This window comes from Aspergillus sclerotioniger (assembly GCF_003184525.1).
Source record: "Aspergillus sclerotioniger CBS 115572 chromosome Unknown BO94scaffold_24, whole genome shotgun sequence".
Classification (NCBI taxonomy): domain Eukaryota; kingdom Fungi; phylum Ascomycota; class Eurotiomycetes; order Eurotiales; family Aspergillaceae; genus Aspergillus; species Aspergillus sclerotioniger.
In genome coordinates, this window is record NW_020291014.1 from 1 (window position 1) to 19,213 (window position 19,213).

Below are 19,213 nucleotides of genomic sequence, written 5' to 3' on the forward strand. Positions count from 1 at the left end.
TTCTTATATTGTTTTAATATCTAATTCTTTATAATCTATAAATATAAGATATAACTGTTATAGATTTCTAATTTTATTAATATTTTATTATTTTATAATAAATCCTTTTTGATATTCTAATTTATAGATAATTCTTTTATTAATTCTTTATATATAGTTTAGATAATTATAAATATTATTAATAAATATATTATATAAATTCTTATATTAGTTATTATAAGTTCTATTTAATATTTTAATAATATTGATTAATATATTTTTATAGATCTATAAGATTATTTAATTAATATAATTAAAAAACATAATAATTATTTTGAATAAGATTTTCTTATATTTTAGAGAATATCTCTTTAATATATTATTTTTATAATAAAATAAGTACAGATATAAGATAAAATACAGTATTTATTATTTTTATTTTATTATTCATAAAGTAATTATCACAGTGTAACTAGGGCACATCCCTACTAAGGCTTTGCACGTGACTTTATATACTATTAAAAAGTCTGTTATTTCTGTAATCCTGTTTATAGTCTCAAGTTATATCTTATTTGTTAATTTATATATAGCTTAATTAATTATCTGCTTGAGTATAAATTATCTTTATTAAACTTACCCATCCAAGTCTTTTATTTTATTATCTTATTAACCTGTATTTTAATACTATATACCTTCTTCTTAATAAAGAATTACTCTAAAATATCTGTAATCTTATTATTTCTATATAACTTAAACAAGCCAGATAAACTATTCTAATATATTTTTAAATATATTTAAGAATAATATAATTATTATAAATAAGTCTTTATTTTTACTATAAAAGTAAATTATGAGTAAGACTGATTATAATATAAATAAGTCTATCTATAATATAAATAAGACTGTTTATAAAATAATCTTAAAATTCAGAATATTTTAAATATGAAAATTAAAAGAGTAATATAACTAGTAAGTAATTCACGAAGGTACTCGTTAAGAGAAAGATGATTATTTAATAATAAAATTAGATTATAAATAGACTTATTAAAATAATATAATGAATTATACTTATTATTAGTATTCCTGAACTTACTTCTGAAAAATCTAAAATAAATTTGAAGAAATTATTATTTATTTTTAAAGTCTATATATTTTGTATCACCAGCCATTTTAGAATAGTATTTTATAATTATATTTAATTATATATAAAAAATAAAATATAAATTTAGCTAATTATTCTGTAATCTTAAATTTTTAAAAAATATATTTAATAATTTTGATCACGCCTGTAATATATGATATAAATTATATTATTTAAAATAAAAAAATAAAAAATTTAATATATATTATACTAAGTTCTATTATTCAACTTAAAAAGTTAGAATATATCTTAATATCTTATTTTTGATATAAAAAGACAGTATTAACCAGAAATTAAAAAATAATATTATTAAATAATATCTTCTTAAAAAAAGATTACTAGATTCTTATATAATTCTTATAAATCCTAAATAATTAATATTAATAGTATTCTATTAATTTAAAGAACTATTTTTAAAATATAATAATTCTATATTAATCTTTATTATTAATAAGAAGAATCTATAGAAACATTTTTTGGAAATTATGAATCTAAAATTCACTTTATCTGACTATAATTTTATAAACTTATTCTTTAATTATTATTTAGATAAATACTCAATTTATAATTAACTAAAATCTGATGTTTGAATCTTTTAAACTAATTATATTTCTTATTTCAGTATATTATATATAATCTAGTCTTTTTTAGTATATATTTTTTAATGCCCACTGCATATATAGTAAAAAAACTTAAGATTTATTTAATATAGAATCTTTTATATCAGTCTTACAGCTGAGAGTTATAAAATTATTTAAATAATTTTACTCTTTAAATCTTAATAAATAATAAAAAAAATATATCTAATCTAAATTATTATTAAAAATATACAATCCCGCGCTTTTATATTATCTTAAATATTATAATAAAAAAACTTTCTATTAAAAAAAACTTTAAAAAACTAATTTAATAATTACTTTTATTATATTAAATCCTGATATCTAGTATATTACTATTTATATAATACTTAATACTAGTTATCTTATATTTTATATTATAAATAAAAATTAAATAAAGATTTTTTAACTATTTCTATGATCCCTGAAATATCTGAAATTATTTATAAAATTTGATAATTATAAAAATAAGATTGAAATAATTATTTTTTATATTTACATAATCTTAAAAATATATAATTATATTAAAAAAGATATTCTATTTTCAATTATCTAGTTAGCTTATTTCTTAATCATACTTAGCTTACTATAACTGAAGACTTACAATCTTTAAATAAACTTTATTAAATATATTATCTAGTTTTCTAATCTATATTATTATAAGTATTATAATATATTTATCTATTTAATCTAGATTGATATTTTATATAATATATTAATAAATATATATAATTTATATATATTACTCCACTATACTTTGTAAAGAACTAAAATATATAATCTATACTTACTAAGATTACTTAATATATATTATTAATATAAACTAAATTAATGCAGACTTATATTATCCCCTGTCTTAAAGAACCTGAATTATTTAAAAGATTTAAGAAATTTATAAAAAATTTCTTACTTAAAAAAATAAACATAAATTATAAATTCCTTATAAATAATTATTAAAAAATCTAAAGAAAGAATTTATTTAATTAAGCTTCTTATTTACTTTATCTCCGGTCTTTATAAAAAAAATCTAAAAAATCTTTAATTTCATATAGATCATCAAGCTTTAAACATTATCTTAATTAAAGCCTATTATCTGTTCCTATTTATGAAAGAAGTTTTAAATAATCTAAGAACAATATATTACTTTACTAGAATTAATATTATTAATATATTTAATAATATTTATATAATTAAAAGTTAAAAATACTTAGTTATATTTTATACTTGTCTAAATTTATGTAAATTTTTAATAATATTCTTTAATTTGATTAAAGCTCTAGTTATCTTTTAAAAATATATTAATAATATATTATACGATTACTTAAATATATTTTATATAACATATTTTAATAATACTTTAATTTATAGCTATACCCAAGTGGAACATCTAAAATATATTTATTTAATTTTTAATAAATTATATAAACTTAATCTGTTTAGTAAATTATTAAAATATAACTTTATAATTACTAAAATAAAGTTTTTAAGTCTGATTATCAGCTAAGGTAAAATCTAAAAAAATCCAAAAAAATTAAGGCTATTATAAAATAGTCTGTTTTAATCAATATAACTAATATATAAGTTCTTCTAAGATTTAATAATTTTTATTATTGCTTTATCCGTGATTTCTTGAAGCTTATTATTCTGTTATTAAATTTACTTAAACAATATTTTGTTTAAATAAATTCTCACTTGTTAAAAAATATTAAATTTATTAAAGAAATTCTTTATAGAGGCCCCTGTACTCTAATTATTTAATTTAATTTATAAAATAGTTTTAAAAATTAATATTTTAAACTATACATATATTAAAATACTATTTTAGTACAGAAAGAACAGTCTACTTTATTTTATTATCTTTTTTTAAAAAAAGGATTTATTAACTGAATATAATTCTAAAATTTATAATAAAGAATTACTTATAATTATTTATTATTTTAAAAAATAATATTTAAAATTTGAAAAAAATACTGTTTTTGAGGCAGATAATTACAGACTATTATAATTTATAATACTTTATATTAGTTAAAGTTCTAAACTAATATCAAGCTTAGTAATTAGAATTTCTATTTTAATTTAATATTATATATTAATCTAGTTATTATAGTATTGAGTCTAATAATTTAATCAGAAAATTAAAAAAATCTTTAAGAAAAATGAATATTTGTTATATCAGAGCTAGATTATATTAAAATAAGAAAATCTAGATTTTGTTTATATACTAGACTTATAAAATTAAAAAATCTTATATTAATTAAATATAATCTATCTCTATCAGAATCTGAGAAGAAAAATCCCGTATCAATTGAATATAATTTATTTTTATTATATTTAAAAAAAGTCTTTTCTAGAAAAATCTTTATGCTAGTTATCTATTCTTGAGCTAATATAATATTTAATAATAAAAACATATTAAGATTATTAGAGAAAATCTAGATAACCCTATCAAAACATATAGAAAAATAAATAGATATATAATATTTTAAAAATCTTAATAATAAGTAAGAATTACTATCCAGATATTTTCTTAATCTTTTATAAAAAAAGATTATTATTTTATAAAGACTATCTTTAAATCTCTAACTATAATAAGCTAAAAGCTAAACTAATTTATTTAATCTATAATAAACTAGTATTAGAATATTTTAGATATTTTTATATCTATAAGTTATTAATTAAAAAATACTATTAATCTAACCAGTACTAATATATAAAATAATAAGAAATTATTGTATTTATTATAAAAAATTCTCTTCTAGAAAGTAAAATAAAATATTTTAAAATTTTCATTAATATTAAAATATATATAATAAAATATATTAGTAGATTTTATTATATGTCTGTCTGAAAATTAGAATTATAATATTATATTAATAATAATTAATTATTTAATTAAAATAAAACATCTGATTTTCTGGAATTCTACAGCTAATATTATTATTATAATCTTAATATATATTTAATATATATAGAAATTATATGGTTTATTTTATTTTATTCTTTTAGATAAAAAATCTTGATTTATTTCTAAGTTTTAGAAATATCTAATTGAATATTTAAATATTATGAAGAAATTATTAATTATTAATTATCCAGAGATTAACAGACAGATTAAAAAACTTTGATATAATACTTAAATAATATTTTTAAACTTATATAAACTATTTATAAAATAATTAGAATATATAACTATTATTAATTAAGTTTATATCAAAGATAATTTATATAAATATAATTAAGATAATCATTTTTTATTAACTACAGATTATATTCTTATATAGAATTTAAGCTAGTTCTTATTTCCAGCTAGCTAGTAATTTAAAATATTGAATAATTTATTACAAAAATACAGTTTATTATTAAATTTATAAAGATAGAGATAATTATTTTTTAAATCTATTATTTTAAATAATAAATAAAAAGTATTATCTCATTCAAAAATTCCAGTAAAATTAAAAGATTTAATTTAATACTTATCATATTAAAATACTGCAGCTTAATAAGAAATTAGATTCAAATATTTTAAGTTTATATCTAAATAAATAGATAATTAACTTCTATACTTATTAATTAAGATTTCTATTAGATATAAAAATTTATTTAGTTTTTAATATCAGTCTACTTATCTTTAATGCTAATAAGTTATTATTAGCCTAGTACCAACCTCCTCCAACCTGTATTAAAATTAATAAATTTAAAAAATAAAAGATTAAAAAGATTTTAGATTTCTTTTAGAATTGTTAAGAGAAAGATTATTTCCATTTAATATATTTTATAAAATGAATAAAATATATTAATCCTATTACCAAGCCTACTGAGTATTTAAAGAATATTTATTAGATAATGAAAAACCTTTATTACTATTATTTATAAAAGCCCTCATCTTATCAAATCTCAGCTTAAATAAAGAAATATATTATTATAATATAATCAAATTATATCTTTATTAAAACTTTGCATGTGCCTTTACACACTATTAAAAAATCTTTTATTTTTATAATCTTATTTATAGTCTTAAGCTATATCTTATCTATTAACTTGTATATAGCTTAACTAGCCATCCGCCTGAATATAAGCTACCTTGATTGAACCTACCTGCTTGAGTCTTCTATCTTACCATCCCGCCAGCCCGCACCTTAACAGTAATAATTATTTATTTAAAAATAACTTCTTAATTTTACTATATAGTAAAGTATTTAATTATATTATTTCTATAATATTTTATATTCAGTACTACTCTTACAGATGATCTTAAAATCTTTAATTAAAGTAAAAGATTATAGTATAATAAAAAAATCTTTTTCTATTAATTAAATAAGAAATTAGAAAAATTACTTCGAGATCTCATAATTAGTATATTTTAATCTACTTTATATCTTTTCTTAATTAATATTTTGTTTAACTTTACTAGTTATCTCTCCATAGTTATAATTTCTTAATTTCTTATTTTTTATACAGTTTCTCCTTTAAATTTTATATTATTATTTTTATTATTTTTAGGGTAGTTAATTAATCCAGCTATATTTATAGATTTCTTATTATATTATAGATTTAATTCTTTAAAATATAAAGGCTTGGTAATAAAATTATTTAATAAATTAAATAATTCTTTTTATAAAATTATATTTTAAGTATAAGATATTATTTTTGATTCCAAGCCTCCCTTGTAAAAAGAATAATTAAAATTATTAAAATATATAAGAAAATATAAAATAGTATAAGATTAATCTTAAAATTAGATTAAATCTTATATTATAAGTTTATATAAAATAAATAATGTATATATAAAGATATAAAATCAATCATTAGTTTTTTAAAGTTTTTAGTAATCAATATAATAAATATTCTATTAAATTATTTGATTATATGAGTTACTTAATCAGATAATCTATTTTCTTATAAGTTCTGTGATCCTGGTACACCAGGAGAGCACACTGTCTGTCACGGAATTGCCTGAGGCGTCTAAGAAGAGGCGAGCAGAATCAGTCATTTGGGAGGAGGATAGGCAGAGGTAGAAGACGCCTATAAAATATTATAAGTATTAATTAGTTAAGATCTATAAAAATTATATCAAGACATAAGAATCTTCTTTTAAAAAGATATTATTTAGTAGTATAATCTTTAATTTTTAATTAATACTGTTTTTTGATATTAGAAAATAAGTATTAAGATATATTCAGCCTTTTAAATTGAATAATAAAATTTAATATAATGAATATTAAATTTCTTATCTTTTATTTTAAATAATATAATTAAATTCAGGTATTACAGATACAGTTAAAATCATTAAATATTTTTTTAAAATCAAGAAATATTGAATAATTAATTAATATATATCTTTCATTTTTATATATAATTAAATATAGTTATAAAATATGTTTTTAAAGTAATTAATAATATAGAATATATACACTTAAAAAATAAATAATAATTATAATTTATAATTATCTTTTTCTAAATCTATAAGATAAATTAATCAAGATTTACTTGATTATTTTTAAACTTATTAAGATTAAGTAGTTATTTAGAGAGTATAAAAATAAAATAATATTAATTAATTAGTATACTTATTTCTTTAAGAATATTCTTAAATTTTCAATAATAAATTTAGAATTACTGGTAATAAGTATAACTAATTATATTATATTAATATATTTAATTATAGTTTAATCTTTTTTTAAATGATAATCTTTCTTTTAATATATATCTTAATAAGCTAATTATTAATTTTATTAATTTATTAGCTCTAATATTTAAACAGAATATTCTTAGATATAATATCATATTACAAGTAGTTTTATTTACAGTATATTTCTATAATGAAAATAGAGATTTATTTATAATAATTATATTATTTTCAAGTATATTTAAAAATATATTAAATTCATTTATTTAACTTATTTAAATTATATAAAGATAACAGGATTATAAATATTTTAAAGTAATTCTTTATTTTAAGAAAGAGTTATATAGTATCAAGATACTAGCTAATAAAATAATAAGATAAAGAATTTAAATAAGCAAGTTTAATCAAGATAACTTATATTTAGATAGATTTTTAATTAAGCTATATATATATATATTAATAAATAAGATATAGCTTAAGGCTATGAACAGGATTACATGGATAAAATTTTTTTAACTGTATATAGAGTCACATGCAATACTTAGCAAGGTTGTGTCCTAGTCACACCGTGACAAATATTATAGATTATTATAATTAAAAAAACAAATTTACTGTAGATTATAATAATAATATCTCTCTAACTGAGGATAGTTAGATCTAAATAAAGAGATAATATAATAGCAGCTCTCCTGAGTATTGTATAATACTTATATTATTTTATTAATTTTATTTACTTTACTATTACTAATATTATTTTTTAGCAAATATCTATAATACTTTCTGTTTTCCTTTTTTTCCCTCTTCACACTAAAAGTTCTAGAGTAGTTAGCACCAATATGACTTTATTTTCTGTTAAACGGCCGTCTCATTCTTTAAATAATATCTTATTTATTATCTTAGTTATAGAGTAAACCATGATTTATAGATTTATAAAGATGATATAAATATTCTAGACTTTATTTATCAAAATAAAAAATATTCTTAGTCTTAGTATTTAAGTTTGATATTAATATTTTACTATTTCATGTAATGAGGATATTGCTTTTCTTCAATTTAAAAAGATACATATAACTACTTTATCAGCTTCTTTTTTTATATATGTAGTAGAGGTTCTGGTCTTCTGCGGTAATCTGTATTACATACAGACTGCCCTGCCTTCTTACTGGAGGTTATCCCCGCGTTTCTTCCGTATATGTATATCAGTCTTTAGTATATAGCTATGTTGACGGGTCCTCCTCTCTGATGATCATCATACTACTTCACATTCATCGTCTTCCTTGCTACGCTGCCACAGCTATCGAGCATAAAAAGTAGGCACTCATTCCAGAAGGGCGCATAAACAACCCAGGCTGGAGATATAAGTGTGACCTGGGCCAATTTGGTTATAGTGGTTGTCTAGTACTCCGCATACAGCGAAGAACTGCCATATTGGAAGGGTATTCGCGTGGTCGTAACAACAAGCCACGCGATGCGGGCTGGTCTGCGGCAATTGCCAAATAGGCTTTCTATGCCGAATCAGGAGTGAACCCGAGTCAGTTGATGAAACACACAGACAAAAATAAGAAGAGAAAGAGAGGGGAATAAAGAAACAGTGATCGCTGATTGACCAATGTGCAAGTCAGGTTAAATCCATATTCTATAAGATGCCTGAACGTGTCAAATGCTCACAGCAGATAAATGATGGCACCTGCGCGATATGCTAGATAGTTAGGGAGTAGATAATGTCAAGTAAATAATGTATGTAAGGGTGAGCATTGAGCAACGATCTGAGCCAATGCATGACACACAATGATACTTTGTATGCACAGAGTATTTACTGTCTGTTGCATACTGAAGAAAGGGTGCCCAGTCTGACTTGTCAGGCAACAACAGAAACTGTGGGGCTCAAGTTCAATTATGATTCATCTGCTGGGCTATCAGGCTGTGATGCAGCGACAGATGATCTGACTCTTACCTATCTTTCAGCCTAACATGCCGGGGAAAGGCTGCAAGCCACAGCAGCCATTGGTGGGTACACCGCCAAACGGGGTTATCGCCCCTCAATGGATACCACACAAACCGCCAACAGCCTTTGCCCTCCACCCCCCTTCTATTATTACACCGTTATCCAGTAGGTACTCGACCCCGCTTTCCTGTAGCAGTTGTCGTCATGTGGTAGATCACTTACCCAACCCATCCATCATATGGCCTTCCCACCACATCGTATCATAGAACGGAAGGCCGGTCCTTCTGATTCATATTTGACTTGTAATTGCTCAAGCGCTAGGTCACCCGCTTCTACTATTACATTTGATCTTCTATCACCTATCCGGAAATAGGCGGTTTGGATTAGACGCTGGCACGGACAACTTGGTTTCTCTTTTACTGCCACGCGCCAACCCCGCATGAACAGTGTTGTTGTATTCTCACATCACTAGTACCTAGTTCCAAACCCTGCTATCGGCACGTTGACTCATACACACCAATTTTTCGTTTTATTTGTCTGTTATGAGAACAACTCACTTCCTAATAGGAGGGATTGCTTTTCTTACTCTAAGAATACCCCTTCTTTCACAGATTTCTGGTCGGGAGTACTGGGAGAACATAGATTACCCATAATCAATTATTAACACCAGCCTTCTCGGCCAGTGTGAGCCTTATCGCCGAGACCCAAGCCATATCCACTTAATTGCCACCAGACAAAGAGGCGGCCCTGACAAATCATTTGCACGTGTGTTTTGCCAGCATTATTGCCAAATCTCAGTTCCATTGACTTCCATTAACACCATCTCATCAGCGTACAAACACATTCTCGCCTTCAATCCGAAGACCACCTAGGACTGACCTCAGAAGTAGTGACCTTTGTGTTGTATTTATCTTCAGCTAGTCGTCCTACGAAGCATCACGCTCAAATCTCATCGTGACTCAATTCTAATCATCGAATTATTCCATGCGATGACCTCATTCACTGCTGCCTCTCTGCTCAGTCGAAGTGATAAGGTCAACATGAGTCGCCTGCCGTCTGTTTCCACTCTAATGTCCCCCCCAGAGTCCAAACCTCTTGAAAATTTCCATCCCAATACATCTTCACCGTATACAATGTCGCAGGATCCGTCCTATAGTCATGAAGTGAGACTTCCTCCTATCTCGAGTGATCGAAAGCGAACACAGTCAGAAATGGACTTGCCATCGCCACCTGTTACTCCTTATACAGGAAATAAAAAAAGGCGATCAAACACATCGGATCATATTGAGAAGGATGTCGTGGTCGTCTCCTCTAGGGACCCCGTTCTCTTCCCCCGCCACGAATCTCTTACTGATATTGCCACTGATGAGCCGTTGTTTGGATCCATTCTTCCCCCGACTGCGGAAGCGCTGGTTGACCAACATATAAACTCTCACATGGCAAGATTTGAAAATAAAATTAACAAGCCGACGCGCGACGAATATCTTCTAGCTCTGTCATGCGTACCGATTGTATCTGCTCAATTTAACCGCAATCCAGCAGCATGGGCCAGGGAAGAGCGAGAGACTTTAGAGCGTCAGTTGATCATGATGAACCGTTGTCGCCCTCGTGCATTGGAAGCGAGACTGAAAAAGATTGCACCAGCCCCAACAAAGAGGACAATTGCTGCCCAACCACGTGTGCAACGAACACCCAGGGTAAAGCGGACACCAAGGACCACGCCGAAACAGAAAATTCTCGACACATTTGACTCACCCCCGATGAGTGCCAAGCCGTCTCGCGCCATAGGCACAAACCGGGATGATACAGATTATAATTCCATCAAAGATTATTCTCCTTCAATAGAGACGCTTGGGGGCAATGCAAAGGCGTTGAAGGCAGACTGGAAGGGCCAAGTGTTAGATCTTAGCCATGATCCGGACCGACACTTGCTGAGCTCTGCTGAGCTCAATCTTGCTGCCACTCTAAGGCTTTCCTGTGCAACTTATCTGTGCAGCAAGCGCCGCATATTCGACTCCCGCGTGAAAGCTTTGAATGTTGGTAAGGAGTTTCGCAAGACCGATGCTCAACAGGCTTGCAAGATTGATGTGAATAAAGCAAGCAAGCTCTGGACTGCATATGAGCGTGTTGGTTGGTTCGATCCTGAACATTTCCGACAGTATCGAAAATAACGGGCACAAGACCAATTATATCAAATCGTGGACCCCAATGCCTGCTGTTTCTATATGATACCATACTCGATGATACCTTAGAGATGCGACCTTCACATTTCTGGATGTTCATCAGCCCACTTGCTTTTGCCGACTTACAATTTCCCCTCCCTCCAAATAGCCGCCGAGTATTGGCACGTTATTTACGTTTGTCACTGGGCATAGCTGGATTCTTTGCGATCAAGTGACAAGGCTGCATATGATGATGTTTTGTACTCCCCTTCTTTTTATCGTCGCTGCGCTAGGCCATTCAACATCGATGGCATTGATTTAAGATAGCCTTATCTGCCGTCATTGCCTTGTCTCATTGCTTCTCTTTTGTCTGGCGCTGCATTCCCCGAGTGATCGGGGAAATTGGCTCTAATAGGTTAGGTCTTCTGTCCGACAATATGTCACTCCTCTGACTATTGTACCGACGCCTTGCTATGGCAGACGTCAAGTTTTCTCTAGAGTGGTAGATTGTTGCTCAATTAAATGGTTTAGACCGATTTTGAAAGCAAGAAAGAACATACTGGTAGCGATCCATTGTCGAGTGGCATGAGAGCCTCCGGGCACTCTGGAAAGAATTTATGTTGGTAACAATCCAATTTGCTCCCTGCACCGGACGTCGGGAAGTCAAAGCCCGCCAACTATGCAATTCCGTCACCTGCTAAGTCTGCGCCACCATCACTTAGACCATCATCTCCCTACCTTGAATGTTAAACTCCCAGAGAGCCTCTTCTCCTGGTATTGCTACAATTTCTGTAATAATTGATCTCGAAGTTTGATGGATGATCTGAACAGCAATGTCTCATCCCGAAGCGACCCGTGCGGAGTCCTTGGACGAGCCAGAACATAGGGGGGATATTGATGATAAGAAGCCTAAAAATAGGAGACCAGCCAGTGAGGACCCATTCAATGCCCACCCTGCAATGAATCGTGATATCTTGGATCTGATCAATACCTCCAGATACTGCCTTCAGACAACAACGTTTAAAGGCCTGGCAGTAAGCTACAATCATCATGGCATATTGCAGCTTCCTGCTGACACGCATAGACCAATCTTGACTCCGAAGAGTGTGTTACCTCTTTTCTTTGTTATAGGTGTGATATTTGCTCCCATTGGCGGGCTTTTGCTATGGGCTAGTTCACAAGTATGGGTTACCTCCCCTACAAAATGCACATTTCCCCTTGACCAACAAGCAGCCGTTGTCAGGTACAAGAGATAGTCATAGACTACTCCGAATGTGCCGAAAAGGCGCCCACCTCTTATGCAGACCCGATATCAAATAAAGTTCAGACATCCTTCAAGTCTACAGGCGAACAATCCACCCCGACCTGGCAAAGGTTCAACGAAAGTGGAACTACTATATGTCGATTGATCTTCGATATACCGGATACCTTAGAGCCACCTGTCCTCTTGTATTACCGCTTGACGAACTTCTACCAGAACCATCGGAGATACGTAAAATCCATGGATACAGACCAACTGAAAGGGAAAGCAGTTGACAATGGCACCATAGATGGCGGCTCTTGTGACCCTCTCAAGCTCGATCCTACAACTGGCAAAGCATATTATCCATGCGGTCTTATCGCTAACTCTCAGTTCAACGATACCATCCGCAGTCCGCAGCTCCTGAGCAGTGGCGTCAGTGCTGAGACGTACAGCATGACCAATAAGGGTATTGCTTGGGACAGTGACAAGCAACTTATAAAAAAGACTCAGTATAATAAGTGGCAGGTTGTTCCTCCGCCCAACTGGCATGATCGCTACCCAAACGGATATGAGGACGGAATTCCTGACCTCCATGAGGACGAGGAATTCATGGTTTGGATGCGAACTGCAGCGTTGCCGGCTTTCAGCAAGTTATCGCGCCGAAACGATACAACGGCAATGACTGCAGGAAGCTACCAATTGGACATTGAAGACCGTGAGTCTGGAAATCAAGTGGGTGTCAAGGTCAGTGCTAACCGCTTGTAGGTTTCCCTGTCACCGAGTATGGGGGTACAAAGTCAATACTCATATCTACTCGAACGGTGATGGGAGGCCAAAACCCGTTCATGGGAATTGCATATGTTGTCGTTGGCGGTCTTTGTATCGTTCTCGGAGCATTGTTTACCATTGCGCATTTAGTTCGACCTAGGTAAGGGGTATTGATGAATGCTTTGTTTGTGCCGAGACTAATTTAATAGGAAACTTGGCGATCACACTTACTTGACTTGGAACAACGAGCAAGAAAGTACGGCTGTGTCGACTGGACGAGATGGCAGATTTAGCTCCAATGCTCCTTAGACAACTTCTGCACTTTCAACAATGCTAGTTCCGACCCCGCTCTGTTTGGTAGCTAGAACCAGTCTACTGAACCAATGAACTATCAAAAGGCGTCTGCAGGTGGCGTTTTCACAGGGTCTGATTATAGGTACTGGTGTTGTGGATTTCTACTTGTTCCCATATTCTTTAATCCCTTTTCTTTCTCTCTTTCTTTTTTAAAAAAATATCATAAAAATCGACTACACAAGTTGATCAAGATACATTTGCTAATGTGAGCCTGTTTTGGATTAAGTGTTATCTATGTCTATAGAGTGAACGCGTTTACCCCTTGTTGGGACGGTCCCTGGGTATGCAGCATTCCTGACACGACTGGTTTTGTTTGGGGCATTTTCAAATTCCACGTAGCGATTGGCGACAACTTCTTCAGCCTTAAATCCATTCCCGCTATCCTTTTGCTCGGGTCCAATGGAAAAGTCTCAGTGCCAGAAATCATCATGATGCTGCTATTCAACCTCCAAACACTTCTGGCGATCATCCTTATTTCCAATCTCCCGGTCCAATGCAGCGCACTACTCGCACAGCGTGGATTTTGTGCTACGGCAGGGCCTGATGGGTCACTCAGGGCAGAGCACAGGAGGTTAAATGACTTAGAGTCTCAGCATGAGACTGCACATGAGGATAACCGGGAGGCAGTCAGCTCAATTGAAATCGAAACATGGTTCCATATCGTAAGCAGCAACGGAGCGGCAAACACGGTATCAGACGAAATGATAACTAGCCAGGTTAGTCGTACCAAACCCATGGCCGTTGCGATATTGTCATGCCGAGGGTTCCTAACATGATGAAACCTTCTAGCTATCGTATCTTCAGAAAGCGTACCAAAGTGCCACTATATCATATCGACTGGAGGGTGTCACTCGCCAGGTTAACGATTCGTGGGCGCGCAATGATGATGAGCTAGGAATGAAGAATGCTCTACGAAGGGGAAACTACAGCACTCTGAATGTCTATTTCCAAACAGACCTCCAGGAGTCATCGGATGGTGCCTCCCGGGCTACTCGCGAGGTTGACAATGCACGGACAGATGTATCGGACCAGTCGTCGAATGTCCTTGGCTTTTGTACTTTGCCTGATCCGAGTGTGAATGCCAGCAGTCCTCGCTCTAGCTACATTAAGGATGGCTGTAATGTCCTCGCGGAGACTATGCCTGGTGGTAGTTTAACGCAATATAACCAAGGTGGCACCGCGGTTCATGAGATTGGCCATTGGAATGGGCTGCTGCATACATTCGAGGGTGAATCATGCTCTGCTGATAATGAGGGTGATTATATTGATGACACACCCGAGCAATCTGAACCAACAAACGGGTGTCCTGCTGAGAAAGACTCCTGCCCGGATCTTCCTGGCCTTGATGCAATACATAACTTCATGGATTATTCATCTGATGACTGTTATGAAAACTTCACGCCTGATCAAGCTCAGAGGATGAGGAGTATGTGGTTTGCTATGCGAGAAGGGAAGTGAGGTCCTATGTGTTATTTATGTTTATGCACATATATGCTGTTATCAGATAGGTGGAAACAAACACAACAAGAATCGGCCGTAGAACAATCATCCGTCGACGTTAGCAATTTGCATTTGAGAATTCTTGTACAACCCGGGCCGTTTGATGATGACTTTAATAAAAGTAAACCCTAATGATTAAAAGTTGTCGGGCAGAATGCTAGATCATCTCTTGCGCTTTTTCCCACGATCTTCATCTTCCAGGCCGCTTTCCCTGTCCTTTTTCTTTGCCTTCAGTTCAAGTTCATCCCAGTCTTCACCACTGTCTTCGTCGGCACTGAAATCGTCGCTTTCCTCCGCACTAGCATCATCATCAAACTCGCTGTCGTCTTCTGAACTCTCGTCGGCCGCTGCAAGCTCCGATTCGGAAAGCTCAAATGCGGACTCTTCATCTTCATCTGATCCGCCCTCCGAGTCCGACTCTGCAGCCAAGAATGACCAACCCCCATCAGCGAAGAACCCGTAGGGGTCACTTACAACTGTTTTCATGATCGTTGTCCAGTTCAAGTTTAGCGGTCCCTCTGTAAACGCAATGTCAACAGAATCCAACCAATCCTTAACCCCCTCCAGTGATTCAACAGGGATTGTATTGATATGCACAGGTGCCCGGTGGAAATCTTTCAAAACGAACACCAGGTCAAAGTTTTTCAACCCAAACTACAGTTGCGTTAGTAGAAGTAAGAACGTGAAGATAAGGTCGATAATTACCTGGACTCGCTCCAAGTGAGCAATCTCCACCTCATTCAAGGTGATCACCAGAAATGGTGGCTCTGTCAATTGTACGAGAGCATCTGTTGTGGGCTGAATCAAAACATTGGAGCGATTTGGGACACCAGTAAAGCCGATTTCCCTAAATGGGATGTCAACATCCACACCTTCGTCTTTTCCGGCATCTGCAATTTTCTCGGCGAAAGCCTTGAACTCCCGATCCAGAGCTGCTCTTCGTCGTCTTTCCTCCTGCTCGGCTTCGAACTCCTCTTCATCCCCGTAGCGGTGTTTGCGCCTACGATTGCCGGTTTCATCGAACTGCATTTCAGTGGCTTCCCTATAGAATTGAACATCTCTGGTCTTCCTTTTCCCTATCATGATAGGTGTTTTCAGATGAACATGGATCAGTACAATCAACTCATGAGCGCAAGGTTGAAAAAACAAGTGCTTCACGTTGCTGAACAAAACATCCACATGTTCATTTCGAAAAGGCGACATATAACGAAGACCATTTTGATGGATCTCCACTTCCCCTGGAACTCGTTTACCATCTAGAGGAGGCCGAAGATACACATCGGGCAGCTTGACAGGACGACGATCTATGCAGGTTAGCAACTGTAAACTAGCAAGGTTAAGTGGCGATACTTACTCCTTATTTCAATCAACTTGTCCTGTTCTACCACGTCTTCCATTTCCTTCTTTTCTTGTTCGCGTCGCAAAGCATTCTTTCGTAGTTCTGTGATGTCTTGGGCGATTTGGGCAAGTCGGCCATTGTCTTTGGACCGGAGTGTCAAGTTGCGCAGAAAATGCGCTGAAAGGTCTTCAAAAGGCTGATCATCCTTTCGACCAACGCCTTGACCTGGTGAAAGGAAATTGATGCGGAGGTAGGCATACTCTCCCTCGTCACTTTTGCTAGCATTTTTGATCGTGTTGATATGGAAGGGTACTGGCCGACCCATGATGGGCACGATAACAGTTGAAGCCTTCTGGTCTACATAAACAGTCAGGTCCTTCACTCTCGTCGGCAGTTGGTTGTCTCTCTTATAAGACTCGAATCTCTTGAACTTCTTCTGCGTGACGCCGTTGTCGTCCCCTGTGGTGCCAGCAAACCGGTCTAGACCCTCCTTAGTCTTTTTGCCAGCCAACTCCTTTTGGTGTTCACGTCGCCGTGCCTCAGCACCTTCATTGATTTGAGTAGGGCGTTCAGCACGGAGCTTCGTTCTTGTAACATTTCTGTTGGCAACGGCACTGGATTTTGCTTCCTTCTTCTCCTTGACGGGTTTTTGAGGCTCCTCTTCGTCGCCAAAATAAAATGATACCGAGTCCATGTCCACACCGGCGTCTTTCGTGAATACCAGAGGCCCAGTTTCCCCAACACGAACAGTGTCTGTGATGACCATTGAATAAACAGTCCTTTTCTTGTCCTTGATGTTCGGGTCTTCAACATCTGTCAACCCAACTGTAATAGCGAAGGTCATTCCACTCTTCAAGATCTTGTCATTCTTCCCGTTGAGCACCATATTGGCGTCTCGGAGCTCGATACCTATACCTGCACCGACAGCCTTCAGGAAATGAGCTTCAAGCTCCGGTCGTTTAGTTCGAATCAGGCCAATCGCCTTGCTGTACAGGTCCTTGGCCGTAGTCCCGTCACGAACCTCTTTAATGATGGCTTCGCGAACGTTTAGTAAGAAGGCGTAATTTGCCTCCTGGGACTTAGTCGGGTCTACCAGGTAGGTGCGAGCGATCAACGAACTATAAGTCCTATAACGGATTCCAAAGCCAGCGATGATTATTCCCGGTTGCAGGTTGTTGTTGTCCGAGACCGCAGTTAGCTTGAGATCATATTTCCCCCCACTTTGTATCACAGGTCCATAGGCCCAATCGATCTGTTGAGGGTCAAACTCAGCGGGTAACTTTGCCAGCTTGTTGAAGAATTTAGCATCGTCTATCTTCGCATCGATACGCATCGAAAGAGCTTTGTGGCTCATCTGCTTCTCTTCATCAAGCAGGCGGGACATCTCATCAACAAAATACTCAGACATCAGACCACTGCATGCCCGCGACGCATTTCGTATCGATACCTTCATGGTCTGGGTCAGTCCAGCATCATCTTAAAGGTTGGTGAACATACTAATTCATCAGTATCCTTGACTGAGAGTGCAGCAGAAAGAGCAGACGAAATGTCGACCTCTTCTACTTCTTTTGACAACACTGAATAAGCCCTCCTCCAATCCTCAGCAAAAGGGCCTGCCGTTGTGTCTCTTGGTAGGACACCAACTTTTTTCTTCGTGTCGCTAGTTAGTTTTCATGCAGTATCAAATTATGACCCCCGTTTACGGAGAAAATACTCACACCGGCACTTTTGACGACCTCGATACATTTTTCAAATGATTTCATCTTCTCCTCGGGATCTTTGGAAGTCACCAATATCTCCACCGGAATCTTGCCGCCCTTCAAGGGTTCAAGATGCTTGGCTGTGGGTTTAAAATATCCGTCAGCCAGGCAAGAAACCGACGCCAGTTATATGATATTGACTTAGATATTACCTTTTTTCGCTGTAGTCACGACATACACCACTTCTGTTGTAAAAACTAAGAGCGTAGCAGGGAACTCGTAGCCAAGCAGCCAGAACTAGGAGAGATACTAGGTGAGCTAAAGAAAGGACTTGAGGTCGCTGAAAACCTTACATGCATTGCATTGTTTTTCTGAAAGCTGTTCGCCTCATCGGTCTTTCCCATTAGAATGACGATTGACGAGACACCACCAAAAATAGCATGACTCGATCGTTTATCTGCTTTCCATGCGTTATAGAAGCTTGATAATCGATTGAAAAAAGTAGTTTTGTCTATCACGATTTCTTCGGCCATGATGTGAATGTGCCGATAGTAACAGCTCGACGGATTATTGAGATAACTCCGACGTCCGCAGAAAGCCCAGGAGAAACCTTCAAATGTTAAGGATAAGAGCGATAGAACGTCGAAGGGCAAGGATTTGCAATGAGAGAAGCTCTATGTTGGGCTCACAGGTAGGCTGATAGGAGAAGGCTTCCTACAGAGGATCTGAATTTGAGCGATAAATGAGAGTAATTGAGTTTCATTTGTCGCCTCCTACTTCTTAGAAGAAATTAAGATGAGGTAGCGCAAACGCGAAACCCCGAAGACGCGTTTCGCTCA

At 33.2% G+C, this 19,213-nt stretch overlaps 4 protein-coding genes across 4 annotated transcripts; 3 read left to right on the forward strand and 1 right to left on the reverse strand.

Moving 5' to 3' along the window:
- Positions 1-9,935: 9,935 nt before the first annotated feature.
- Positions 9,936-11,650, forward strand: BO94DRAFT_174998 (SWIRM domain-containing protein). The gene has a single exon (XM_025605938.1). It carries the CDS (start codon positions 10,298-10,300, stop codon positions 11,477-11,479), a length of 1,182 nt encoding a protein of 393 aa, XP_025464695.1. The 5' UTR covers positions 9,936-10,297; the 3' UTR covers positions 11,480-11,650.
- Positions 11,651-11,795: 145 nt separating this feature from the next.
- On the forward strand, positions 11,796-14,027 carry BO94DRAFT_174642 (CDC50/LEM3 family protein). The gene is made up of 8 exons (XM_025605937.1): positions 11,796-12,089; positions 12,193-12,244; positions 12,302-12,400; positions 12,468-12,504; positions 12,555-12,651; positions 12,714-13,428; positions 13,479-13,641; positions 13,691-14,027. The coding sequence occupies exons 2-8, from the start codon at positions 12,214-12,216 to the stop codon at positions 13,788-13,790; spliced, it is 1,242 nt and encodes a 413-aa protein (XP_025464696.1). The 5' UTR covers positions 11,796-12,089; positions 12,193-12,213; the 3' UTR covers positions 13,791-14,027.
- BO94DRAFT_174614 (zinc metalloprotease) lies at positions 14,028-15,395 on the forward strand. Its single transcript, XM_025605936.1, has 2 exons — positions 14,028-14,551; positions 14,625-15,395. Exons 1-2 carry the CDS (start codon positions 14,264-14,266, stop codon positions 15,291-15,293), a joined length of 957 nt encoding a protein of 318 aa, XP_025464697.1. The 5' UTR covers positions 14,028-14,263; the 3' UTR covers positions 15,294-15,395.
- Positions 15,264-19,205, reverse strand: spt16 (chromatin-remodeling protein SPT16). Its single transcript, XM_025609321.1, has 7 exons — positions 18,728-19,205; positions 18,587-18,671; positions 18,393-18,514; positions 18,172-18,324; positions 16,690-18,121; positions 16,041-16,639; positions 15,264-15,989 (listed from the first exon to the last, which is right to left on the reverse strand). Exons 1-7 carry the CDS (start codon positions 18,905-18,907, stop codon positions 15,498-15,500), a joined length of 3,063 nt encoding a protein of 1,020 aa, XP_025464698.1. The 5' UTR covers positions 18,908-19,205; the 3' UTR covers positions 15,264-15,497.
- Between the last annotated feature and the right edge of the window lie 8 nt (positions 19,206-19,213).

Excerpts from the sequence above, each read along its gene's own strand:
- BO94DRAFT_174998 (XM_025605938.1), top strand. The coding sequence starts at position 10,298 with ATGACCTCATTCACTGCTGCCTCTCTGCTCAGTCGAAGTGATAAGGTC.
- BO94DRAFT_174642 (XM_025605937.1), top strand. The coding sequence starts at position 12,214 with ATGTTAAACTCCCAGAGAGCCTCTTCTCCTG. Across the intron at positions 12,245-12,301 it reads CCAGAGAGCCTCTTCTCCTG|CAATGTCTCATCCCGAAGCG; the intron begins GTATTGCTACAA and ends TGATCTGAACAG. Across the intron at positions 12,505-12,554 it reads CAACGTTTAAAGGCCTGGCA|ACCAATCTTGACTCCGAAGA; the intron begins GTAAGCTACAAT and ends TGACACGCATAG.
- BO94DRAFT_174614 (XM_025605936.1), top strand. The coding sequence starts at position 14,264 with ATGATGCTGCTATTCAACCTCCAAACACTTCTGGCGATCATCCTTATT. Across the intron at positions 14,552-14,624 it reads ACGAAATGATAACTAGCCAG|CTATCGTATCTTCAGAAAGC; the intron begins GTTAGTCGTACC and ends GAAACCTTCTAG.
- spt16 (XM_025609321.1), bottom strand. The coding sequence starts at position 18,907 with ATGGCCGAAGAAATCGTGATAGACAAAACTACTTTTTTCAATCGATTA. Across the intron at positions 18,325-18,392 it reads AGGTCGTCAAAAGTGCCGGT|AAAAAAGTTGGTGTCCTACC; the intron begins GTGAGTATTTTC and ends AGCGACACGAAG. Across the intron at positions 15,990-16,040 it reads CTCACTTGGAGCGAGTCCAG|TTTGGGTTGAAAAACTTTGA; the intron begins GTAATTATCGAC and ends ACGCAACTGTAG.